The sequence below is a fragment of the Gekko japonicus genome, unplaced genomic scaffold (genome assembly GCF_001447785.1).
Source record: "Gekko japonicus isolate JY-2015 unplaced genomic scaffold, Gekko_japonicus_V1.1 scaffold636, whole genome shotgun sequence".
In the NCBI taxonomy this organism is placed as follows: Eukaryota; Metazoa; Chordata; class Lepidosauria; order Squamata; family Gekkonidae; genus Gekko; species Gekko japonicus.
This window is the reverse complement of record NW_015171523.1, coordinates 329,315-357,111: the sequence shown is the minus strand read 5'-3', so window position 1 is coordinate 357,111 and position 27,797 is coordinate 329,315. Positions and strand designations below refer to the sequence as shown.

At 39.9% G+C, this 27,797-nt stretch overlaps 1 protein-coding gene across 1 annotated transcript in view; it reads left to right on the top strand.

The window, feature by feature from the left end:
* Positions 1–25,826, top strand: part of RSRC1 (arginine/serine-rich coiled-coil 1) — a 27,444-nt gene extending 1,618 nt beyond the window's left edge. The window contains exons 2-4 of the mRNA XM_015419473.1: positions 19,621–19,727; positions 21,837–21,983; positions 24,568–25,826. Coding sequence (XP_015274959.1) covers positions 19,621–19,727; positions 21,837–21,983; positions 24,568–24,660 — 347 coding nt within the window. The 3' untranslated portion in view covers positions 24,661–25,826. The remainder of the gene's footprint in view (positions 1–19,620; positions 19,728–21,836; positions 21,984–24,567) is intronic.
* Positions 25,827–27,797: the final 1,971 nt, after the last annotated feature.

Genomic DNA, 27,797 nt, shown 5'->3' with positions numbered 1-27,797 from the left:
GAACTTTGCGAAGATCTTTGACCCAGGAGGGCCTGCAATGAAATGAAATTGATGTTGCATTCCTGTTAATGTTGATGTTGATGTTGTTTACTGTTTATTATTGTTTGCATTGCGTGTTATTTTTATAGGTAAGTGGAAACCAGCCCAGATCGCAGTTATGCAGCCCTCATCAATGGGGTTCCTGATGGCTGGACCCCATGATTTGGTCTGGTGGGGGGGTGTCATGATCTGGCCTGTGCCAGTACGGCCTAGCCAGCCTAAGTGGTCTGGGTGGCAGTAGGAGGCAGCTAGGCCTACAACTCCCAGAAGGCATTGGGAGAGTCAGAGAGAAGAGTCTAAAGAGACCGTTGGAGTCGGTTGGGAAGACAGTCTGAGAGGAGACTGTGATAGTCTGGTGAGAGAAAGAATCTGAGCTGTTCGCTGAGGGAAAAGGGTGTCTTTCGTCTCTCTCTGCAACCTGATCTCAGTGAGAAGACAGGTTGGTCGGCGAGGAAAGGATCCCTCAGCGTGAGTGTTAGGCAGGCTGGGGGCCTGGAAGTAAAACAGTTAGGAGTAACAGGTAGCTGCGTTAGTTTATGTTTATTTTTCCTTTCACACTGTTATACCCTTTTTAAGCACCTTGCCGTGTCTTGTTTTTCCCTGCCCCACTGTTGTTTTAATAAACCCTTTTTGTGTAATTATTTTCTCTGCCTGGGTCAATCACGCCTGTGTGTTCTCGGCTGAAAAGGGGCATGTTGGATGGGCCTGGGAGGGTACTCTGGGCCTTCTCAGGGGAGCTGAAGTCCAGAGTGGTGGTGTCAAAACCCAAAGACCCCTCTGGGGTCATGACAGCCTGTAAGACGGAGCTCTTCCGCCAGGCTTTCGAATAGGAGCTGCCACCACCACTGTTCCATCAACGCCCTATAATCCGCATACATTGTCATCATTGGTGCGGGTACTACTGGAGGGAGTGGGATGTGCCTAAGGGACAACAGTAGAGATATGCACCGCTGTGAGTAGCTATACCATCAAGAACACCGAGCAACGAAATGTTTTATGAATTTTGCTTAACTATTTAATATTTAATGTAATCTGTACTGTAGTATTTTATACTGTTTTATTGTTTTATCTGGCGTTATGCCTCTGTAAGCTGCTCTGAGCCTGCGGGGAGGGCGGGATAGAAATCCAAATAAATAAATAAATTTAAGAGTGAATATGCATTGTTATCTGTCCAGTATATTCTGAACCAAAGAAAAGGAGAAGGAACTGAAGAGCAGCAGCCTTGCTTTGTCATACATATGCTATTTTGTAGTTTCACTCCCAGAACCTACCTTTTGAAATGAGTTTTGCCCTTAAACAATGTCTAGATTATACCAAGGTTAGGTGTCATTTTATACTTCCAACAGTTAAAGTTCATATTGTCCGTTAATTTCATTGACATTGAAAACATGGCATAACTTGCTACAGTGGGATTCGATTGCATGAGGTCATGCCACGTGGCCTGCATAGTTGTAATAACTTAGAGTGCAGTACTCAGTGATAAGAAAATATATTTAGATGCCCTTCAGTTCATTAGTTATTGGCAAAGGTCACACTTTATATTCAGTTAATTTTATTGAAGTTCATTGTTATAACAGTGACCTGAACTCTGGCTGTGTGGCCTTTAACACATAGAGTATATATACTCTGAAAGAAATTCAATTTTAATTTTAGATAACACATGATTAAGGTTTCCTTTGTTAATTGCAATCTGTCTAGTCCATAGTAAACTCTAGTGATCGAAATGTCTAATGCTGAAAGAAAGTTTTAAACTTTAATCAGAAATGCCTCATCTATAATTGTATATATCCTCTACTATACAAGGTGAGATTTCATTCTCTTCAAATTTATGCCTAGCAAATGGCATATTTTAAGCAATATCTGAGAACATTCAGCGATACCCTTTATGTCCCTGGAGAGTGTAGACACTGATGCATTTGGCTGACATGGCCACCTGGTGTTGAATTTGTACTCTCTAGAGAATTTGTAACATCTGGTACATACAGTGATCTCCTTTTATTCATGTTTCATCTTTTATTGTAATTTTTTGACAAATTGAAAAAGTGAATTAGTAACATAATACGGTATACATTATTAGAGTTATTAATTTAAATCATGCAGAAATCAGATGGACAGAAGTATGAAATCGTTTATGAAATACTATGTTTGATTAGTCAGAAGTCTTGTCTATATGTTTTGACAACACAGTTGACCAGTGTTAACTTGCAGATAATTTAGATCACTGGTAACTTTTAGTTCATTGCAGCCAGGAATGGTTGATCGCATACAACTACGGTATATAAACAGAACTCTTTGCTCCAGGACTTTAATTTTTATGGTCTTTCCCTTGCAATTCTGCTGTGGTACCTCTATCTTTTCTCAGTCTTCTACTTCATTCCTATAATTAACTCTGTTCTGAAGATATTCCTCCAAGAAGTGAATGAATCCAGATGTTTTCTTAAAAATAAAAGGAGGTAAACTGGTTCCTTCCTGCAAGCTCTTCATCATCTTCTACCTTGACCTGTTACTAATTAGTGTGTGTGTTCTTTGGAGCAAGTGCTTTTTAATTTCTCCCTTGTACAGTAATAGGTAAATTCCTGGCAGCTTAATAGTTTCCTTCCCATTCTTTCTTCCATTCTCCTCTGTTGTATTAAAACTGTTATGTTTTCCTTCACTCCTAAAAACTCTTTCCTGGGAGTAAGCCCCACTGAATAGAGTAACCTGTTTAGGATGACACTGTTAATCTTCCAGTTTCTGTATACTTGAAATATTGCAAAACTGAAGCTGATTAGACAGCTTACTTTTAAAAAGTTATTGATGTCTTGTTTGTCTCAGAGATGAGGACAAAAATTGAATCAACAAGAGATAATCAAGAATGGAAAATAATCATCTTGAGGGGCACAGTACACTCGAGTACGGATTGGGGAAGCAAGAGGATTTGGAATGCATGCACTGAAAGAACAAATTTGAGATCTTACATTTCTCAGTTGAATTTATGGTGCGCTTAAAAAATTTTCACTGTGGAATTTTGCCTTGTGACACTGCATATATTATCTCTGGATTTCCCCATCTTTAAAAAGGGAGAAGCAGTAACCAACATAGGGTTAAGAATGCTTGTCCAAGGTTTTTAGATTGAGTCTGAGGAAACAATATATTTTTGTTTCCTTGCCCTGCTGAGTCACCTGAATCTAAGTCCGCTGATTTCCATGGGCTTCCATAGGAGTAACTCTGTATAGTATTTTGCTCTGTAACCCTTGTTGAGTAGTGCTAGTAAACCCTAGCTATGTGTTTTTTTACAAGTATGGTATTGTACTCTTACAACAATTAGTACAGCAGTATCTCATGCTGTGACTTTACTTGTGGTAGACATGACAAAAAGGCTGACCAACACTGTTTTAATATAAATATCAATAATGGTTGAAGTTGGGTTGGAAAGGTCCAGTTTTCCTTTTGAAAATGAGAAAGGAATGGAGACTGCAGTATTGAATTCATTGACATGCTAGCGCTGCTGGCTGATAATATTACATACACATAAAATATGGTTTAAGCACAGTTTTAGTTAATAGCATCATGTACTGATCTAATATAAATTATTTACCAGTTGTAATTCCAATGGTATAAAAATCACAATTTTGTGTGTATGTGAAGCAATCTGTTTATATTTTAATTACCAAAGCTTTTGTTTCTTAAAACGTCACCTTGTCAGTTGGGACCTCACTCTTGCTGTATCTCCCATTTTTAATAGATTTCTGTGGGGGGTTATGGTATTTCCCCGATATAGGATTGTTTGTATAATAATATTTTGAAACTGACATTCTAAAGTGAAGAAAGAAAGAAAATACAATGCCAGAATGGCAGTTTGTCAAGAAACCTCTGCTGTTCGTTAAACGCTGTTTCCAATTTAACAGTTATAAAAATGAGAAGTGTCCTTAATATTGGGCTGTATTGATCAGAAAGGTCAGGGGCAGGCTGTGTACACACAGAACTCCCATTACAGGATAACCAACCAGCCTAACTGAAACTGTCCTGTTTTTTGAAAATCATTTCTCTGAATTTTTATGCTCCAAAGTGGAAGATTTGTGAAGATACTGGTGTTGTATGCACCCAAAGACTTCTGTTTTGTATTCTGACTATTAATAAAAATGAAGGAGCTTGGATTGAGATTGATTTAGGCATGAGGAGGTTTCTCTCCTAATTTTCCTTGATCCATTAGCAATTTATAGGATGATCCAGGATGACCTCATTCCCAGTGAATAGTGTTTGAATTTTTGAGAACAGCACATATGTTTTCAGAAATATCCTGTCTCCATTCCACAGTGTAATTGTTAATTCATTGTTAAGCTTTCACTTGACCAAAGGTTGTCTCAGTTCTTATGGTGGGGAAAAGATGTCTTTTTGCTCACAGCAGAAAGCATAGAGTGTTGAGTAATAAGTTATCAATGACCTTATTTTGCAGTTTTGCTTGTGGTCACAAACTTAGTAGGGTTTAGCAATAGTAGGTCTTAAGTACAAAACTTCAAAAAAAAATCTGAAGTAATGATTGTCACTTTCAAAGGATCTGGTTTCAAAGTTGGATTATTTACAACATTTTCTTCCCAGGCCTAATGCACCAAAGTCATAAATCTGTTTGTGAAATTACATCTGGCTTTAGAAGCACCACAGTCTTACCAATTTAGCATCAGCTTGATTGCAAGTTCAGACTCGAAGAAAATGGGCTCTGAAGGAGATTTTGTGTTAAAACACTATTATCCTTGATGATTAGCAGAAACTCCACCTCACAAGATGAAAACATAAATCCATATTATTAGTTTGGTATATTTGAAAGACTTCTTCAGCCTTAGAGAACCTTCTTTAAGATTCTGCAGATGTTCTATAGCTGCCTTATTGCTAGTGAGCTTCAAAGAACTGCATGGAGCCTCTATTTGAGATCATGAACATTTCTGATATGGCCTTTGTCCTTCAAGTAATGCAGCCAATGTATGCCACACTATATCCTTTCTGGCACTGTAGCTGGGCAATATTTTGCCTCCTTGAGTCATTATCTTTCCATGATAGAATTTCTAATAAATACAGCTCAAGGTTTCTGGAAATAAGATTCCTTGTGATTAAAATGCATAAATAAATAAGATAAAGTGGTTTTCAACACTTAAGCAGATTTGCTCTACAGTACTTCAGGTAACTTATGGACTTGCTTAATTTATTTAAACTTACAGTTTCTAGGAAGAAGGTTTTAAATAGTCTATAATTACTTGATTCAAGTCCAGTAGCACCTTAGAGATTTCTTATATCCTGCAACAAGATTTTAGGGGTATAAGCTTTCAAGAATGGAAGCTTCCTTCATCAGATATGAGTTGGAATGGAGCTCTCTGTGTTCTTATATCCCAGGCAGAAACGTGGGAGGGGTTTTGCAAAAAAAGAACTCAGGATGCAGAGGTACAATGTGCATAGTCATTAGCGTGATTACCGCAGAAGGGTAATGCACAGTGGCAGAGAATTAGTATCTGTAGTGAGAGAAGAATCTTATCTGATGAAGGGAACTTCGACTCTTGAAAGCTTATACCCTCAAAATCTTGTTGCTCGCTAAGATGCTACTGGACTCGAACCAAGTTATTCTACCAACGCAGACCAGAACAGCTACCCTCTGTAACTATAATTACTTGTTTATTGTTAACTAGAAATAATGCCCGTTGCAGAAATAAATACAACGAGATCTAGAAAGAGGCTCTGGGAGAGTGTTCTGGCTTTGGGCAAACAGTGTCAGTTTCCTGTGGCGACCTCAGCAGGGTTTAATGACAGAGTTCACTGTTTTCTCCAGAGGGACTGATCTCTGCTACCTGAAGAGCATTTGTATGTTTGAGTTATCTGTAGCCCTCACCTGGAGAGTGGTAACCATTGTTACCCATTCTCCTCTCCCCTATGAGGTATGTTATGCAACTGAAAATCCCAACTGCCTTGCGGGGGGGGGAGTTTGAGGTGTGGAATGGACTGAAGTCCAATCAGCTTCCATATGTAGAAGACCAGGTTGTCGCAGCAGTTGTGGTGTGGGCGGGACCCGGGCTTTGCCTTCTGATTGGTGGCGATATATGCTGAGGAGCAGTGCCATCAGCCATACACTAAGGGAGTGCATTTTAGAATTAGAACTTTGGCACCCACTATTCAATTATATATAAGGAGAGATAATACTGCAAGGCATCACTGGGAAAGATACTGCTCCCAAATACTGTCATAGCCTTTATTCTCCATACTTGGTTCTTCTCCAGCCCCCTTTCACCAGGATAATGAAAATGACTTGGAAGGTGCTCAGGTAGGCAGACAGATGCAGTTTTATTTTTTCCATGCATCTGAGCCCAAATGAAAAAGTTACATTTGATATAGGCAACCTATATAATGAATTTCCCTTATACTGAATGAACCAGTGACTTCTCAATGAAAGTTCTATGCATGCGTTTTTTGCCTTCATGCCTACTACTTTGAGATACTTGCAGACTAAAATTTGCTACAGCTGTAAAGATTCCATTTAAATTTCTGATGGTTAAGCTTTAGATTTCCATTTGTTTGCACTGTTTGGTCTGTTGAGGTTTTCATTTGTCAAAATTGTTAGCTCTTGGGTATTAGTTACGCAAATATTGATGTGTAGCTTTGGCCTGTTAGCTATCAATTGAAATCACAAAATCAATGGTCTTAATAGTTCCTCATTACACAGTTGATGCATTTGCAAGGCTGAGTTGAGTACTGTCAGTGAATAATCAATTCAGTCAAAAACTATTACCTGATCACTGCCAGAAACAGTTTCCTATAAATATACCAACACCCTGTGGCATTATTAAAAAGAAAAAAATAATGTCAGGCATTCTAATATTCATTAAAATAATGGGAAAATAAAACCCTTAACACTAAAAGGGCAAGTCAGTGATAATACTCTTGAACATTGAGTGAGCTAGGTTGTTTTCTGAATTCAGATTGCCCAGGTGAAAGTTCTGTGAAGAACAGATTGACCAGATTTTGTGAGAGCTCCATTACAGACCCAGATTGTTGTTGACATGTTACTGTAAACTTTCCAAAGGCAGGATGGCCAACAGCATACACAACTGCTATGGAGCCAGACATGAGCAATCCAGAAAAACATATACAAACCATTCTGCCTCCCCCATAATAGGCATAGTACTTCCTTCTCTTTCCTGACTGTTCTTCAGCTTCATTTACATTGCATAACACCAGCCATTACTTGCAACAGTAGGTTCATGTGCTCTTCCATATATGCTTCCTGCCATTCCTCAAATATGTTCTGTCCAGACAATAATATCATTGCTCCAGGAAGCAAATTCCTGAGTTGCTCTTGTCTACCTTTCTGTAGGATGAGAGATAAGGAAAATGCACATCACCATGTTAGAGAATGCCATCTGGCCAGTATTACACAAGAATATGCAGTTTCCCAAACCTCTTTGATTTACTGTCTTTTGATACAGAGAAATAGCTGGGTACAAGCCATAGCTTCCCCCTGGTGGTGTATAAAAACACTGTACAACATTTAAAAATTGGCAAGCTTTCTGCCCACACAATTTCTTGTACACTTCAAGCCTTTGCACTAATTTTACTTGAGCCAAGGAATAGAAAGTCTTTAACAACTTTAATTTCTTCATTGTCAACCTTAAGGTTATGTAATTCCTCAGCACTTTTGTCTTCTTGCTGTCCAGCTGTATTGAGGGATGGGTACGAACCAGAAAAATGGGGTTCATGTCGGTTTGTGGTTCATGGCCAAACCACAATCCGAACTAGGAGGTTTGTTCACAAACAGAACCAGTTTGTTGTTCATGACCCCACAAACCCTGTTGAAAGTTACCATAGTCCCTTTAAATGGGGTTTGCAGAAAGCATGAAAATAGGTGAGTGGCAGGGAGCAGGCTGCTTCCTGCTGCTCAGCTGTTTTTTTGTGCTTTCTTGTGCAGTCCCTTTAAAGTTTAAAGAGACTGCACAAGAAAGTGCAAAACAGCTGAGTGTGGGGAGCAGGCTACTCCCTGCCGCTCAGCTGTTTTTGTAGCTTTCACTGGGAACAGGAAGCAGGGATTTAAAGGGACTTGGAATCACTTAAAATCCTGCTTTCTGCTCTATCCAGGAACCGCCACAAACTGCTTTAAAAGTTTGTGGAAGTTTGAGACAGTAGACCCATCATGAATTCAGTTCGCAAATTGTGAACAGGGCAAATTCGTGATGAATTTTGCTTCATGGTTCAGTTCGTGCCCATCCCTAGCTGTAATTCTACTTTGGCACTTTCTGCTTTAACCTTCATCAGTAGTAGTTTCAAGTCTTCATTATTTTCTGCCACTAATGTGGTGTTATCTGTAACAGTTTAGAGGCCTTTAATCCTATAACCTGTAAGGCATAGTCACTTCCTCACATTGAAAAGTGGGAAGAAGCTATGCTTAATTTTACGAGGCAAAGAAAAGGTAGTGTTTAATAGGCAAGAGATGGGTAAGAAATATGACTGTGGTTGGCTTTCTTAGAAACAAAGGAGGAGGAGGGGTTTTTCTCTACCTCAAGGAATCTCAGAGCAGCTTACAATCACCTTCTCCTCCTCTCCCCACAACAGCAATCCTGTGAGGTAAATGGGGCTGAGAGAGTTCTGAGAGAACTGTGACTGGCCCAAGATCACCCAGCAGGCTTCATGTGAAACCCAGTTCTCCAGATTAGAGTCTGCCGCTCTTAACCACTACACCACATTGGCTCTCAGTACACAGTATAATAGATGTTGTTTGTGGTGTTTATTTGCATTCCTTTCCCTTCCCTTCCTTCTCTCTCTCCTTTTCTGTCTCTAGTACAGGTATAATGTTCATAATCACTTAACTTGTGGCCCCTCCCCAGCTGTGAATGTTCCCTTCTCATTGCCAGTCTTAACTATGGTTGCTATGCCGGCATTGACATTAAGCATGATTAACACTAATGGCCAGTATCCAGTATCAACCTGGATTTGAAACTGGAATCTGAAGGTTGTTTCAAATCCTGGTTTAAAATGATTCCTGGTTACTACTGACTGTCTATGTAACTGAACCTCTAACTAGATCCAGGTGGGCAGCCATATTAGTCTGAAGCAATAGAATAAAGTTTGAGTCCAGTGGCACCTTTAAGACCAACAAAGTTTTATGCAAGGTATGAGCTTTTGTGTGCACGCACATTTCCTCAGATATCTCACTGTATCTGAGGAAGTGTGTGTGCCCATGTGAAAGCTTATACCTTGAATAAAACTTTGTTGGTCTTAAAGGCGCCACTGGACTCAGACTTTATTGAACCCCTAACTGTGATTGAGGCCAGCAGGAGGAATTTGCCCATGAGTGGGGAAAGCTTGTGAGAAGGAGTGGTACAGTTTCATGGTTCCCTCCATGGTTTTATCTCTACACCAGCTTTATGAAATATCCATAATTTTACAAGGTACTATTTAGGTAATGTTTAAATCCTGTAAAATCATGTGAGGTCTTTAAAAAAGTGAAAGGTTATAAGATAAAGCTCCATTTCACTCCCTGAACATGATGTTTGAATCTTTAGGAAAATACATCCAAATAAATTTGATGACGTAGTGAATCATTTTGACATCTGTAAATGAAGAATGGTTCTGAAAATGAAAAAAAAAACCACCCAACCCTATACTATGGGTACTAAAAATATTCCTAGTTTGTCATGGCTCTTCCCCAACTCATAATCTGATAGTAAGCCTTAAACCATGAAACCACTTATTGTAGTGCAGTCCCATTCAGATCTGTGGTAATATCCTGTCCAGGAGTGGGCAGGGCACCCATCCCAGTGGATGCCGCCACTTACCATTGTGAGGCACCCCAGGGGGTCCAGCAGGTCATCCGAGAGTGGCAGGAACATGGCCTGAGAGCAGGCTGAGGCTGCTGCCTTTCCTATGGCTCAGTAGGCCAGTGGAGGTTTGACTGGAAGCCATGGCTGTGTCAATCATGCCTCTGTATCCTAGCTGGCCAGCATGAATACTCAGGTGAGACACAAGAAGGGCCCAACCCAGCCCATGGAGCTGATTGGACAGGAGGTGGAGTCTAAGGAAGGGCCCAACCCAGCCCATGGTGCTGATTGGACAGGAGGTGAAGTCTAAGGGCTGACTGGCCCAAGCAATAGGAGGTAGAACATGTAAAGGCTTGTGTAAACCCTCTCAGCCTCTTGCCAAGGAGGAGGTAATTAGGGCTGCTCCTGTCTCAGAGCTGGCACAGAGAGAAAGCCCAAAGGGACAAGCAAGGAGCACCTTAACAGGAGGAGGAGCTGGGTAAGAACAGTCTCCTCCCCTCCACGTCTGAGGGATCAGGAGGCCTAGATTGCACCTCCAGCTGGAAACCAGGATGAGGCTCCAGCTGCTGGGTACATGTCCTCCCTTTCTGCTCCACAACCCTGCTTGGCCATGCCAAGCCATATTTCTATAGCCACCATTCCCTGTGATATTCCAACACAGGTCAAGACTCTCACATACTCTTAAATGATCAGTGTGAAACATCCTCCTCATAGCTCCTCATCTCCCCGCTTCCTAAAAAAAAAAAGGCAGGTCAAATTAGCCAGGTTAGCAGCTGCTAGACGTTTAACTTTGGTCCTATGTATCCTGGAGATAATCTAATATCCTAATACAATCTCTTCAGTTAGCTGACATTCTTCTTGGCATTCTCTGGTGTTCAAGTATGACAGAGAAGGGCTTTTTCAGTGATTGCTTCTGCTCTCTGGAATTCTTTCCTGTTGGGGTCCTTCAAGTCTTGCCTGAACACTTTCGACAAATGTAACTGCTTTTGACTGAAGCAGCCATTTTATGACACTGTTTAAATGTGAGGTGGTGGTAGTACCTATTACGTATATCTTTTATTGTATTGAATATTTATTTTTAAAAAGTGATTTTTTTAATTTAAGAATTTTCTGAGGTTCCTTATTTGTAGCCACAGGACAACTTCAAAATATATTGTATAGTACTATGCAGTACTTTTTTGCTAAAGCATCTGACAGACTTCTTCTTATGAGATCAGTGATTGTTTCCTTGGCAGCTGTTGCACATGTCACAGGCCATCATCTCCAGTTTCAATGTTCACCCAGCTCTGGTTCCCCCCCCCCCTTCCTTCTCCTTTTCCCATATGGGAATAACACATTTCCCACCAATTAACATTTCCCCCCATATGGCAAGGAGTTACTCTAACCTCAGATTATCAGCCATTCCCTGGTATATGACACTAGTGTTCCTTAGTTCTTATACCCATTACCTAGCTTTAAAGGTTACAAAGATAATTTAGATCATCATCATAAGATGGATGAAGCAGGCTGAAACCACTTCACTTGCTGTTGCACAAGAAATCAAAGGTAGTCTATTATGAAGAGGATTTACATTAAAAGAGGAAAACCTTGGTCCATCGACAGTGATGACTTTTGTACCTTTTCCCAGGTTCCTGTACCCAAGGAATGGGACTGTGTCTAACACAGCTGTTAAGATATATTAGTTGACTAGCTTGTAGTCCACTTAATCTATGCAAATTGATTTTTGCATAATACCAGTCATTCAGTCAGAATGTGTATAGGTTCTACACCAACTACTTTACACTACAGTGAATGTGTTTTATAAACAAATTATCCTTGTCAACCAAACGAGGCTCCATTCATATGCTTCAATAATCCTATGGTAATTTCAGTTGTCATTTGAGTACCTGATGGAGTGAAATTGCTGGCATGGTTCGCTGCTTCAGACAAATGCCTTAGGTTTGTGCCAAGCCTTGAGACTATAAGGAGACACTTAACTTGGAACAAGTAATTGAATCTAAATACTAATAGTATTTTAAAAATTTATTTATATCAAGTTAGCATGAAAAATCACTAGGCAGAACAGATAATATTATATTCTGCTTTCATTTTCATGATAGATCTATTCTAGAACTAAAGCCATTTTAAAAACAAGGTAACAAAAGAATGCATATGAATAGTTAAATGGTAAAGAAGCTAACAAGAAAACGTAAGGAGTATATTTGGAAGATAAAGGCTTAGAGTAGAAGAACCAACACAGGTGAATTTTGCAGTGGCTCAGTAGAGCAAGTAACTTCTCTTTCTACTGTTATGGGAAACAGTTGTAACAACATGGCATAAAGACTAAGGAGGTAATTGATGCCGATTGGGGTGATAGCCTGACAATTTATCTATTTCTATTAAAAAAGAGAGATGTATGACTTTTGCTATCCTTACAGTCATGGTGTAGTTTCATTTTTATAAACTATACATTGACTTAGTATGAATGAAAATTTGCTTGCCTTCTTGATATAAATTTCACTGTTGAAAGTCATTTGTGGCATGAAATGCATTCAGCTTTTGTTGAATCCTAAATAATACTTTTCTAGATGCTTTCTTGACTTAGAAGCTAGAATGATGTTTAAGGTGCATCCAGAATTGCAGCATGATCCTAAAAACCATCATCCTGCACCACATATTGACACCCACATATAATGAGTGTGGGACGGCTAATATGTGCACACTCAGAGTGATATCTTGGGAAAGTTCTACTTGAAGTTACTATGGATTTATAAAATGTAGATTAAATGGAAGAATTCAAAGCAGGGTATTGCACCTCTACAGATTCAGACATTTTGCCTAATTTATAGCTATTTAATATTAATAGTCTACATCCTTTAATGGACTGCTTTTCACCCTCATGCATATATATTAGCAAAATGTTTTGTTTGATAGGCAGAAGACAGGGAGCTTATTTACTGGAAGGGGTTTTTTTTTGGGGGGGGGGGTAGTGCATGTTTGCCCTCCTGATGGGGTTTTCCTTATTGCATGCCAGCCAACCAACCCACCCAGTGTTGGAGGGAGCAGATTTTCCAGTGCTCTTCACATTTCTCTGTAGGAGTGAAGAGCAACCATTCACTTATATGGAGGAGATAAAGGTCTGCATTCAGGGGTGCTGTTAGAGTGGTGGTTTAATCTCCCCTGCCTTTAGTCATCGCAGTTTCTTGCAGTGAGTGAGCTTTGCTCCTTTCCCAGTAGACTCGCCAATTTGCATTCTATTTTCTATGTGATGTACATATAAACGGGAGAATGAAACTTAGTTCAGTTTTTAAGATATAGCATGACAAAAATATATACAAATTTACAGATAAATTAATTAAAAAGGGCTCTCCCTCCCTCCCCCCTCCCCATTGTACCTATAGAAATAGAAATAGAGAAAGAATATATGTATATGCTGTGTAACACTGTATGCAACATGGTTGATTTGTGTGGACATGTACGGGCATATCCATCCATACCAGGTGGACATACTATATAAGAATTTTTAGCTAAAAGATATAAGAAGCTAGTAATTGCCTTTAAGATCAGAGCACAAAGCATTACCTTGGATTTTACAAGGCCAGCCAGCAACAAAAGAGCAGTAATTTATGAGCTCAGTGTAAAAGAATAGCATAATTGCATTAAAAATTAATGCTAATGAACACTAAAATGGAGAAGGTGGTTATGATGAAAGTTTGTATTCATCTTCTCTGGTTTGAATGATGGCTAGTGGCTTGATTAATGGCTTAATTTCTATCAATTAGTGGGGGAAAAATCTCCTACGAGACAAGGGTAAATTGAGCATTGAATTACATATCGTGCTTTTGTGTGCCGAGGAAAAAAGAGCTAAGTATCTCTGATATTAGCCACAGTGACAAATGTGGTGTGCCCCACAATGTCTGCATTAGCTCTCCTGACAGGCTGGTTGTGTGTGGTTATGGGGTGTTTGGAGATGGCTGGCAGACAACGTTCACTGGCAAGTTCCTGAGAAACCTCCAGCTCTTCCATCTATAGAATTTTAATTAGAGTCAATAAGAATTCAAGAATTAAAATGGACAGCTAGCAGCAACAGTGGAGTCTGCAGTCTGCCCTGTTCTGGTGCTGCAGATGAAACTTTCTTTGGTTTGCCTGTGAAAGCACAGAAACATCCTGCAGACCTTAAGGATTATTATTGATACTTGCTGCAATTTTATTCTCTGATTATTATTTTTAAGATGCTTTCCTTATAGTGGTGTGTCTCTTTATATAAATATAACTCCAGTAGCTAGAAAATATTGCAATGGCTTTGGTGCAAGTACATCTTAATAGCTTACCTAAAAGGGAAATATATTTCCTTAATCGCAGTGAGTGCAGAAATTGACTCCTTGCACCAATCCATATTGGACCTATATATGAGTAGTCCAAAAGAAGCAAGGGAAACTGTTGTGAAACGTAAAATGTGAACAGCAAGAAAGCCTTGCTGTTATGGAATTCTTTGCCAAATTTTGAACAGCTATGAAAAAGCGCTCCTCATTTTATAGATTTTTTTCTTGCATGGGGTAGTGCAGGAGGCTTTTTTTCTCCTTTCCCACCAGGTTTCTCTAGCAGGGTATGTTTATTTTCATTTCGTTTTAAACAAAAAAGGTTAAGATCTCTCACTACCTACCTTGCTTAATCTTGCTGTGACTGTCTCTGTTAGCATTTTTTCTCCAATACTTCCAGTATTTGAGCCAGTTTTTTCATGTCATCGAGCACGCACCATCCCAGATAATATCTCACCTAACTTGGACCTTTGCTTATATAGAATCAAGGGAGCCCTCCCACAAACCACTGAACCACCAGTCTGATTGGCAGGAAAGTTTTGCACAGAAATTCCAATCTAGACAATATAGTTTCATGGAAAATCTGCTAACTCTTCTGGTGGGATGATGTCCCTCATGCCAGTATCTGCTGAGTCATGCCTTCAGCCTCACTGCTTGTAGAACTGAAACCAGGCAAGAGGACCAGGCAATTTTTCCATTGGTTACTGAGCATAATTACTTTTTTGCATCAGAATTAATTATATTAGCCATATTAAAGAAGAAGAGAAGAAGAAGAGATTGGATTTATACCCCGCCCTTCACTACCCAAAGGTGTCTCAGAGTGGCTTACAAACTCCTTTTCCCTGTGAGGTAGTTAGCGCTGAGAGAGCTTTTGACAGAAACTGCTCTTTTTCAAGAACAGCTGTGCCAGAACTATGGCTTGCCCAAGGTCACCCAGCCAGGTGCAAGTGGAGGAGTGGGGAATCAAACCTGGTTCTCCCAGATTAGAGTCCATGCACTTAACCACTACACCAAACATGGACATCATTTGGGATGGTTTTTCCCCAGCTGTTACCTGTCTGTATCTCCCTACTGGAGAATTGTTGACTGAAACAAGAAGTAAGAAAAGGGTTTATTTGATGCATGAGGCATATTTATGGAGGCCAAGGCTGCGTTGTGGAAAGGGCAACAGACATAGGCTGTATGCCACCCTATGCCAACTGACATTTATTTGTTCTATTTCATTCAGTAGGCTTAGACTGGAGTAACTGCATAGGATTGTGCTGTAAGAAAACTATGTCCTACGAGCATGTTGTCATACCATGTTTTGTATAACAGAAAAGTGCGGTTCATAAAATATTTCTCTGCGAAAGTATTATTATATAGCTTAGCATTTGGTGTGTGTTTTTTAAGACTGGGTCTTGATTTTTTGCTTGCTTAAATTGTACTTAAGCTTCTCCATCAGTGTGCTGTGAATTTCAGTCACTGTGTTCCATACCTTCTTTGCCACTGGAAAAGTTCTGTGTTTGTAGGAACACTTTGTACTCTTAAAGGTTTTGTATCATTTACAAAAACAGATTTACATCAAGAAAGATATTTTTAAGATGCTATAAAAACAAACTTTGTCTTGAATGGCAGCTTAAAAAAAATAATAAGGTGATGTATTTTGGATACCAAACACAAGGACCTTAAAGTGCTATTGTGGATAGGCCGTGTTTTAACTGGTAATACATTGCCATCTGCTGTTTTCAGGAGGACACTACTACAGTATTATTGTTGATTTACAGATGGTGACCCATGTGATTTGAGCAGACAGATTGAAATTGAAGCTTGTCGCATGAAGCTCTTGCCAAGCCTTTTGTAGAACTGTATTAATAATTTTCCTTTGTGTATGCATTTTTCCTGTTTCCCCCCACTATCTTTGGTAATAAACTAAAAGGAACAAAGCAACTAGAAGTAAGCTTAATTGTGATTCTTGTAGAAGGAAAGATTTATGTATGAAAAATGGCATCAGCAGTCACTAATACAAATAGTTCTGTATTGTCAGTCTGACCAGAGTGAAAGGACTTGCTGTACAATGAGTTAGTATTGATTTTTTTTGTCTGTACCCTCTTAGCTTTCTGACTCCATTATTTTTGATTTTACTATGAAATATATATCCTTTCTACTGACATCTGACAAACAATATATGGAAGTCATTTTATCTACCAATAATGTGTTTGTCAACAATATTGTGGACTAATGGATACAGCTTCCTTCCAGTCCATTTTTATCCAGTTAATGTCACCAAAGTAATTCTGGAAAACATTCTGTGATTTTGTTCCTCCTGGGGACACATCCTCACATTGCAACTATCATTCACATTAGAGCACTCACAAATACCAAAGGTCACCCCCAGCATCTGCTTACAGTTTTCCAGGGCATGTGTGTGCGACAAAAGAGACATGGATGTCACAACTGACATGCTGCATATAATGGTCTCAGTTTTCCCCTACACAGTTGTGTTACTTGTGACTGGTAGAGGAATATCTTCATCTGTAAAGTGGATCTTAAATACAGGATTGCCTGTGAATCTTAGAAACGGGCTTGGGTATATCTGGCCTTGAGTTGTCATGGTTATAAAATACTTTCCAGTACCAGAGTGACTTTCAAATGCATCAGCCACCTACTGGTTTGTCAAGAAGAGAGAAGGGGCAGTGTGTGGCTTTCAGCACCCAGTTGGAAAATGCTGGGGACAAATGGAATGACCACTTCTGGTAACAAAATGCTGGACTAGATGGACCTTGGCAGAGGGATCCAGCAAGGCAGTTTTCTTGTTCTTAGCCCTATACTATATTCAATTCACGTCATTTACCCAAAGTTTACCCATGAAAATTATTGCTAGATATGCAGATAAAATACACTCTTGAGCTGTGGCCTCCATTCTACAATATAAGTTTGTAACCCTTAGTATTATATAACTACTTTTGTCTTTATCTATGATTTTCTATTCTCTCCATCCCAGCATGTGCATGTAGATCATTTCATCATCACTCACACCATCGTACTGGTAGTGATGGCTGCATCCTGTGGATGCTTAAGAGCAGAGGTCATTTCGGGGGGGAACGTGGGGGGACGCAGTTCCCCGTGTGAGGTGCAGGGGGGTGGGGCACATGACAAAGCTCCGCCCCCTGCTTCCGGCCGCCCCGCTTCCAGCCCTCATTCAGCCAGGAGGAGGCAGGAGAAGAGGGAGGGTAAGTTGCTTCCTCCCTGCCTCTCCCCACCCCTGCCTGCCTGGGGCCAGGGAGGGCCTTCGCGGGGCTTCCTTGCACTCCCGCCGGCCTTGCAGGTCCACCGCTGGGCCCCTCATGAGGCTCGGCAGTGGAGCTGCAAGGCCGGCGGCGGCGGCCGGACCATTGGGGGCGGGGTGTGTGGCCTTATGACACACTTCTGGTGATGTCAGGGGGTGTGGCCTTATGACACACTTCCAGTGATATCGGGGGGTGTGGCATATGCTAATGAGTTATGCTAATGAGTTCCCCTAGCTCTTTTTCTACGAAACGACCCCTGCTTAAGAGTATGTTCAGTGTCAAGTGAGGAAACTCCACCTTTTCTGAGTCTGACACATTCCAGCCGTTTGAGAAGAAAGCCTGCGTTTGCAGGGCTAAATTTCTTTCCATAGCTGAATATGGCAGACTAGGGTTGTAATATTGCCCTAGCTGTTAGGTTGAGGGAGTACAACTATACAGTAGATAACATTCTCTTCTGACTTTGAACAAGTAAAGCCTTTACATTTAACCAAACATATTTGTGTTGTTCATCCATAGAAATAAATATTGATATATGCTGCTAGGTAAGGGGTGATATGCTTAATACTCTATGGTGCTGGCACTAAAAATAATCAAGGTTCTCTTTGGAGAGGTATGTCTAACAGGTGTGTTGGATGACAGATCACAGCTCCTCTTCCCCGCAAAAGAAATATTTTCTGATAAATATCACCCACTAAAAAAAATAATAATCTTGTGCTGCTGTGAAGTTCTGTCGCTACTCGATGCAAACAGCTTGGATTAACAGTGGTGCATTAAACTACTAATATTTATCATATGTTGTTTTATTGCCATTATGTATTTGCTTGATTCTTACTTATTTCTAACAGAACTGAAATATGCAGCACTCATATTTATTAAAATGAAGTTTAAGGGAAATGGCTGTCAGTCTGTAAAATGAAATTTTCCTAAATCCACCACATTCTTCCAACTTTTTCGATTATGATAGACTGGGGGAAAATGATGATGATGATGATGATGATGATGATGATGATATTAATAATAATAATATACTTTATTGTCATTGTACATAGTACAATGAAATTAATGGTGCAATCATTTCAGTGATCTACAGCCATACTCACATACACTCACACAACCATTCACAACCATCCCATAACTCTCTTAAGGTTCACATTGCAACTTAAACCACCAATGTCACCCAAATTCCAATTTCAGACAGCATTTAAAGCAATAATAGCTCTCGAATAAAAACTATTTTTAATCTGTTTGTCCTTGTTTTAATTGTCCTATATCTTCTACCCGAAGGCAGCAGTTCAAACAGGGAGTGTTCAGGGTGTGACAAATCCTGCAAAATGTTCTTTGCTTTCTTCAAACATCGAGAGCTATACAATTCCTCCAGGAATGGGAGAGGACAGCCAATAATCTTCTGGGCTGTGATGATAACTCTCTGGAGTGCTTTCCTATCCACAGCCGCACAAAAGCACCATTAGAATATTTAAAAGTTATGCATGAATCAATATGAATATTTTCACAAAGTTGCTCAGGGACTACAACTTCCTTTATAGAATCTTCAATGTATAATAGTGATTCTTAATGTGATAGACCTCCTTGGGAATCTGAGAGTAAAGATGGGTGAAATTTTTATAGAAGATAAAAGACCAATCTCTACTATTTCCAGGCATTACAGTGATGTGTCCATCTTTAGATGTATGTTTGGTGGTGGATGAACACATGAAACTGCCTTATACTGAACCAGACGCTTGGTCCATCAAAGTCAGCTTTGTCTACTCAGACTAGCAGCTGCTCTCCCGGGTCTCAGGCAGAGGTCTGCCACATGATGTACTGCCACATCACCTGCTTTTAACTGGAGATATCAGGGACTGAACCAGGGACCTTCTGCATGCCAAGTAGATGCTCTATGACTGAGCCACAGCCTCCCTCTGTACTCATAGCAACATGAGACAAATTCATTATTAGTAGCTCTGTCATCAGCACATGTCGTAGTTAAGAGTGTCAAGCTCCATTGGGGAGAATGGTCTGGTATAAATGGTAAAATAAAAAGCGGAGGCAAACGTTTCATTGTTTATTAAGTGATTTTGGCCCTTCTTCTTCTCTGAAGACAGCAAGAATGGTTTCTCCTTAGCAGAGTCATAGCTTGCCTTCAAGTTTTCTATTTCCAGAGCAACAGAAATAAGTAGAAAACTATTACATAGCATTTATGGTAAACTTATGCTAAACCATACTGATGTTATAATTCTTCCATAGACCAAACCAGCCTCGTAGAACAAGTGAAACGAGTAAAAGAAATTGAAGCAATTGAAAGTGACTCCTTTATTCCACAAGCATTCAGATCAAGTAAAGAAGTCAAAAAGGTAAGTTTTCAATTCTCTTTGTTGCAGGGACCCCCTTGTGAACTGGTACAGAATTGATACAGTGCAAGGCACATTGACTATTACATTTTTGTTGTTGTTCAGTCGCACAGTCGAGTCCGACTCTTTGCGACCCCATGGACCAGCTCCCTCCGGTCTTCCGCCATCCTCTGAAGTTTGCTCAACTTCATAGGTTACTGCTATTACTAGAAATCCTAATCTCTGTAGTCAGCAGACAACTATGGATCCAGTCTGGGAGTAATAACATATTTAATATGTTCCAAGAATCATGTTTTGCCTACAATCATTGTTTAAGTAATCCACCTTAGGCCCTGACCTGTATCGCCCAGGGTAGCCCAGTCTCAGAAGCTAAGCAGGGTCAGCCCTGGTCAGTATTTAGATGGGAGACCACCAAGGAATACCAGGGTCGCTATTCAGAGGCAGGCCATGGGAAACCGCCTCTGAGTGTCTCTCTCCAACATGGGTTAGAGCAGCCCCACGGGATTGCCATAAATTGACTGTGACTTGATGGCCAAAAAATAAAATAAAATTCACCTTGGGTCTTGGTGAGAAAAGTGGAAGATAAATGAAGAAACTAACTAAAATAATTTGTTGTAGAAGCAATGGGACATGAGTATTGTTGCAAACGTAGCTCTTTGACCATATTTTGCATGTTGAAATAAAATTTATCAGATATTGGCTTTGACCCAAAAAGGTGTAAAGTTGTTTTCACTCGTGCATGGGGGCCCGTCAGCCTCTCCAGTCTGGCTGTAAGCCCAGCCCCCCAACTGTGCCTTCTCTGGAAGGTTAAGAATCGCTAGTGCTCTAGCACTATGAGAGGCTGCAAAATGACCCAAAATATATATGCAGCTGTGCTTTTGGTTGTACGCCCATGCTTGTCTGGAGCCAAGCCACTGTTGTAATGAAAAATCTTTTTATATATTTACCAATAGAAATTATCAGATGCAAAAGTCATCAGAGAGAATTTTTGTTCATTAAGGAAGCTCTCTTACATAGGAAGTACAGGTTTAGGAGTGGGTTGGAGCGGCCATGTGGTGACTGTTGCTTTTTGAGGGCTGTTTCAAACATTATTGTTTCCATCAGTTGAGCCGTTTGTCAGAAGAAAGGTGTTACCTGTAATGTGCAGAGGACCTATGCTGATGTTCCTACTTTTGGGCTTGGGCTTAGCTGACAAGTGCTGTGTGTATCCAAGGTTTTTAAACACAACACTCACGAGCCTCTTACAACAATTGCACTTATTTATTTACCAATGAGGCCTCTTACCCCAGCAGAAGTGCTGATGGCAGAAAAGCCAGGAGTGGTGAATTCACGTGATTCCCCCCTTCCTCACTCCTACTCCTCCCCCCGCCCGCATGGCTTTTGGTGCACATGGATCACCCACCTCCTCCCAGGATGGTCAGAAGATACTGCTGGGGGAAGGGGAACCTGGTGGAAGATCAGCTTCACAGAAATCAACCCTTTCTTTTTATCTATTGTTCCATACCATTAATGTATAAATACTTGCGGAACTGTTTTGAGACTTTAGTACATGGGAAACTACGAATATAAATAAAATCAAGATATTACAATCCACAGAGATCAGAGGCCATAGGCTGCTGCTTCCCCTCTGTCCTTCTGTGTTCTGAGGAATCCTGTAGGCTGTTAAACAGGCTTGGCAAGTCTCTTTAGGAGAACAGAAAGAATTCCTACTACTCAGTAGGGTCTCTCTTTGTTCATCCCTCTGCTGCCACAAGAAATAGATAGGATCCAGTGGTGCCCTTCCATTTGTGGGGCTTTGGCACAGGTAAGGCCTCTTTTACACCTCATGCTAGGACGTTGCATCAAAAAGTGAAAATAAATCTAAAATGTGTTCCTGCAAGAGACTGCAACACAGTCTCTTGCACACGCAGAAGTGTAAGAACTCCTAAAGGAGCTACCTACTGTAGCACAGCATGGACTCTTGTATTAATATTCAGAGAACAGTGTGAGTGCCTATGTTCTCTTCACAGTTCTTTGGACTGAACCCAGTGTTCCCAAGGTATTCAAAGTAAGAATAATTTGGTCCTAAAGATGATGACTCTTATTCTGTATCCTATCATTTCCCTCTAATAGGTGACAGAGCCTGTTGAAATAAAGATTGAACCTGCAACTGTAGCCGTGACAAATGCTGGTCTGATTAGTAATGAAAAAGAAACAGTGACTGCAAGTATACCTACTGCTATCAAGTACCAAGATGAGAACTCACTAGCCCATCCCAATGTAAGCATGGCATTACTTGGATTAACAAATTCATCTGGAGGGGAAGAAATTAGGTTATATTAAACTTCTTTCACAAAACAAACATTGGAATCCATAACAGGAACATTGCTGTGTAACACTAAAGCACTGTTGCTGTGTTCATCCTTAAGGAGGGTAATTGAAAGATCTTTTTTAGTTATTCTTTAAAAAAGATTTAATTGGGTAAACCAATATAATATATTTGTGTTAAAGGAAAGCTTTTATTTCTCACAATTTTATGGTAGATTTTCATGTTCACTTGCATCCTGGAGAGTGCATTCCTCCTGTATCCATAGAGAAAGAATACTCAGTTGAAATGTATACTCACGTCTACCTAACAAAATATTGTAATTAGTAAGTGAACTGTACATTTCTGGAAGTTTTGAAATTGGGGGGGGGGGGGACAAAAATTTGGGAGAAATTGAAATATATGCAATACTTACAGTCCTAGGCTTATTTTGCTGCTATAACGATATAAAATACATAACTTTATACATTGTTTCTAATTTTGTTAGTTTAAAGAATTCTACTCATTGGCATATTAAATGCCTACGCTTTCCACAAGCAAAATTGCAAATATACCCAACACTTGTGAGAGAATTGCAAGCTCCTGCACCCTATGGTACTGTAGCACATGTCTTAATTTCTGCCATCTGAGAGGTAGGAAAAAAGAAAAATTGAAACAAGAAAACAAATTTTATAGTAAGGAAATGCATTATTTGGACAGATATAGGGCACTTTCACAGATGCTAATTAATGCAGTTTCAGTCCATTTCAGCGACTGTTCACAAGTGGATTTTATCATTTTACACAGTGAAATCCAGACACAAAGTGCATTGCAAGTGATTTGAAAGTGCAATATTTTGAGTGTGAAAGCACCTAGTAGGACTACCACCATTTTTGAATCACAAGTTAAACTTAGTAACATTGAAAACACCAAACTCTTTAATGATTTATTATCAACAAACATAGGATGGTGACATTTTACATAGGCTCAGAGGCACCAAAAATTGTTCCAGTGGTTAAAACCCAATTTGTAACCTAACAAAGGTTAGTAAAATGTGAAAAAGAGGGCCAATATTAAAAACTAAATGTAGAAAATATATATAAGAGGATACATGTATTTATTAATTACAAATTTTAAAACATATATAAGGGCCCATTCACATCAAATATATACATAACATGGCAATACACACGGGCTTAAAAACATGACCTGACGCATTTCGGCCTGCATAGGCCTTCCTCAGAGGTCAAACAATTGAGTGGCAAGATGGCTATATAAATATAATACAATCATGTAGACACAATCAGAATGGATACAAAATATAAATTCAATATGGACCAGAACACAAGTTGCTGTAAAACCCAATTTGTCACATTTGTATCTGAGGTGCTTGGTGCAGCCCTTTAGGTTCAAACAATTCTGTGAAATAAGTTGCACTGAGAAATACCTATTTGCCCAAAGGCATCTTTCTGGTTTGCATCATAGCTGAGCTTAGGTTTCCTACCTCCAAACCTAACAGTCTGGCTTTTGTATTATCAAGGCTCCCAGTGAACATTGGTGTTAATTAAGCCCTGCGCTTCTTCCGCAGATTGAGACCCAGCATGGTGTAGTGGTTACAGTGTTGGACTAGGATCTGGGAGACTTGGGTTCAAATCCCCACCCTGCCATGGAAGCTCACTGGGTAACCTTGAACCAGTTGCACACTCTCAGTTTAACCTACCCCACAGGGTAGTGGTTGGAAGAATAAAATGCAGGAGGGAAATCAAGTTCCCATTGGTGAGAAAGCAGGGTGTAAATGAAAGCAGGGTGTAAATATCTAAAATAAATAAACTTTCATGACTCACTGTACAATTTATAATATATATATTCCTGTTTTTCATTCAGGAAACCTTTCCCATACCAAGGCATATAAGGACTACTCAAAGAACCTTGACCCAAACGCTCATCTTCCTTTCAAATGAGCTTCGGCCTTTGTAGATGCTCTTTGCAAACCTGGGGAGATGCACTAGAAGAAAGTTTGAGTCCAGTGGCACCTTTAAGACCAACAAAGTTTAATTCTGGGTATAAGCTTTCATGCACATAAAAGCTTATACCCCAGAATTAAATTTTGTTTGTTTTAAAAGTGCCACTGGACTCAAACATTCTTCTGTTGCTTCAGATCAACACGGCTGCCCACCTGAATTTTTTTTCTGGGGAGATCTGTGAAGAGTTCAGTGATTTGATACAGGGTTTAATTTGTAAACTGAAGGGCTAAGCAGTGATAGAAAGGATGCACTCTTTATAGCACTGACTCTTTAGCATTTACTCTTTATAGCACTGACTGCTGGCATTGAAAACGGGTTTCTGGGCTGAGCTCTGATGCCAGTTGACCAGCTTGCCAATAAAATGCTAACTTTTACTGGGACACTTGAATGTATTGTTCCCCACTGCACTACCATTTGCTTGAGCTTTTTGGCAATGAATGTCACTGGGGTATTGTCAAGCAAGATTCATAAACTCTAGTCCTCAGCAGGGCATGTGCATAAGTTGTATCTTTTTTGTTTTATTTTGTTCTTGTAGCTGTTTGTTGACAAGGCAGAAGCTGAAGAAAGATGGTTCCAGCGGCTGATTGCCCTTCGACATGAAAGGCTGATGGGCAGTCCTGTGGCCTGAGCTAACAGCCTACCGACTTTCACAGTCTTCTCTGCTATGAAATTCCAGGGGTAAAACTGGATGAGTGTCATGGTAAATATGGCCTGTGTCAATACGACCCTTTGACACTGACCAGGATGGAACTGGGGTGAGAGGGGCATCAGAGAGGGAACTGCCATGTGGAGAAAGAGGCCTGCCATTGAGCAGCCGGTAATGATTTTTTTGGCTGTACTTTTAGAGAGAACCTAATCCTGTTGAGAGGTGTGTGTAAAGGGTTTGTTTTATCAACCCATTTCCCTGGTGTTGCCAAATACAATATAATGTCTTTATAATTCAGAACTGAAGGTTACCCGTTTTTCATTGTCAGATACTATAGAATGTATACATTTTCTACCAAGAGAATTAAGCATGTCTCTTGAGTTTTTTCTGTTCTTTGACATTGTCATTTAAAAAATTTCATTGCATGTTTTGCTGCCAGTAACAGATTATTCTGAATACAGATAGAACACAGGTGCATAGAGAAAATGGGAAATGGAGAGATGATCATATGGCTTTCTTCAGACAAACAACATATATAGAAAACACACACATTATGTTTTAATTCTGTTTTGTAAAAATCAGACATACCACAGGAGATATTAATGTAGGAATTCTTGAGGAGGTATTTGTGGTTTCTTGATGGAGCAACTTAAGGATACATCCGTGCAATCCTATGCAGTTGAACACCCTTCTAAAGCAGGCTTAGAAGGATCTAACTAAGCATAGGATGGCACTGCTAAACTATTCTGTTTTCAATTCATGCTCAGTGGTTTATTTATTAGATATATTTCAAGTGTTAGGACTGAGGACTTTCCCTGAAGTTAAAAATAAATAAATAAATAAATAAATAAGCCTAAGTCTCCATCAGGCAATACTGAGTTGATTTTAAGATCTACAGTTGCTTGCTTGGCATAGAAAACAAATCAGTAAGCTAAAGTATTTAGTATGATATGTATACATTGTGCTCATTGAATCCTCCTTCAGGGAAATTAGCTCATATCCTCTCCCATACCTTTATATATACAGTGCAAGATCATTCTAGCAGAACAATAATGTCAACCAAACTTTGTTTCTTCCCTTAAAACCCCTGTTTCCCTATCTGCAAGATAGATGGAAGCCGGAAGAGTGAGAAATGGCTTTTCAGTAATCCAAGCAATGGAATCACAAGTAGTTGAATCTGTTTCAATTAATGTATGTACTTTTCCGATAACACTTTTATCTTATTAATAGTGTGTGACTCTGTATTGCATATGATTTGTAAAATAATTTTCTCAGTTTGGTCAATAAATAAAATGAAAACATTCTCTGAATAGCATGGTTACTTTTCACAATGGCTTGTGCCCTGCTGATCAGTGTAATCAATGTAAGATTTTACATGTATTTTTTTCTTCTTTTTCCCCAGAGGACCCAAATTTAAGATAACAGAATATCTTACATGAGTAGCTATAAAAATAAAACACACAAATCACAATGCTAGAATACCAGCCTCTTCAACCAGTTACAAGTTTGGCCATTCATTAAAAGCCAGGGTCAAAAGCAAAATGGATTTTTTATAGGAGCCCACATACAACTTGGTATGTCTTTGCGTCTCCCACAAAACTCAGTGGTATCTTCTATCACCCTCTCTCTCTCTTTTGCATTTTCTATAGATGGGCCCACAACTAGGCTACCTTAGATTCCCCCACCAACAACAAGAAAGCGAAAATGTAAAACTGCTAGTGTGCAATGGACTTTCTTACCCTTCCAGTAGTCGCCATCTTCTATAATGATAGTGGAGCCTTTCCCAGATATTTTTATAGCACCAGACCTAAAACCGACTTGTCCCAGATAGAGCCCTCTGGCTAGATAGTTGGAGTCTTTCTCCCACTTACTACTGTCAATTCCTACTTTGTCAGTACAGCATTAGAAGCAGCCACATGGATGTTATCAAGCTGGCCAGCTTTCTTTGGATCTCAGTGGCCTTTCAGAAACTGCGCCTCTGACTAGTGAAGTTGTGACTGCTATGGTTTGCATTGGCCTTGAATCCCAGAAATGGGAAAGGATAGAAATTATCGCTTGGATACGACACAACAAGGGCCCTTTGGGTTAGCCTCTCCAGCAAGAAAGGGCTATAGCAGCCTGCTTTTGAATACATATCCTAACAGTATATTGTGGAGAATGGCAAAGGGGATAGTATACCATTATGCCAGAGGCATTTTGGGACTCTACATTATAACTGGGCCTCCTGGGCACTTGGATTCTGCCCAAATGGTAATAGAGCAATATTTTTCTTTAGTTATGTTGTTCTTGTTTTGGTTTATGGTGCTGATGTTTCTTTGACCTGCCGGTATCTTACCTATTTTGTGATGATTATGTTTTTATTGTTTATATTGTTTTTCTGTTAGCCACCCTGAAGTTCCTTGGATGGAAGGGTGGAGTAAAAAAGTTTTAATAAATACACGAAATAACCTTTTGAGATGATGCACAGCCACATGACATTTACTCTTATCATGGGATCTAACACTCAATTTATTCATTAACTCACCACACTGTATTCCACTTGCTAGCAAGAGAAAGCTGGACCTGATTCTGTCTGGCCCAGCATGCCTCACTTGCATCCTAACAAGACCCTCCGGGAATGCTAGTTTGTGGCAGGGCCTTATGGCTGCATATATAGGGTAGAAAATATATGGGAAATGTAATTTCCAGGTGGTAAAGCTTCCATAAATCCTTGTTTCTCCCCATGTTAACTCATGCAAAGGTTTTAATATGCTTAATTTGCATCGTTTCTGAAAGCCACAAAATTAATTGTTCTCAGCACTTAATTTGTTGTATTTTGGTCAAGGTTCTTGTGTTAGTTTTGTAGAAAGGACACACATCATGGTTAAAATAGTCTTGCAGCCCTGCTCTTGCCTAGAACTCAGTAAACTGAACATTGTTGGTATCCCCATCAGTCGGTTCTTGCCTTCCCAGGGGATATGCTGCCACATTCTTTTCATTACTCTGAGGAAGCTCAGAGTCCAGTCAGATAACTCAGGCTTACCAGTTAAGATCCTCTTCCCAAACCCTGTCCTCTTTTCCCCGTTCTACGATGGTAAGGTGGGTGGTAGCTAGAGACAGGGCTTTTTCAGGAATGGTAC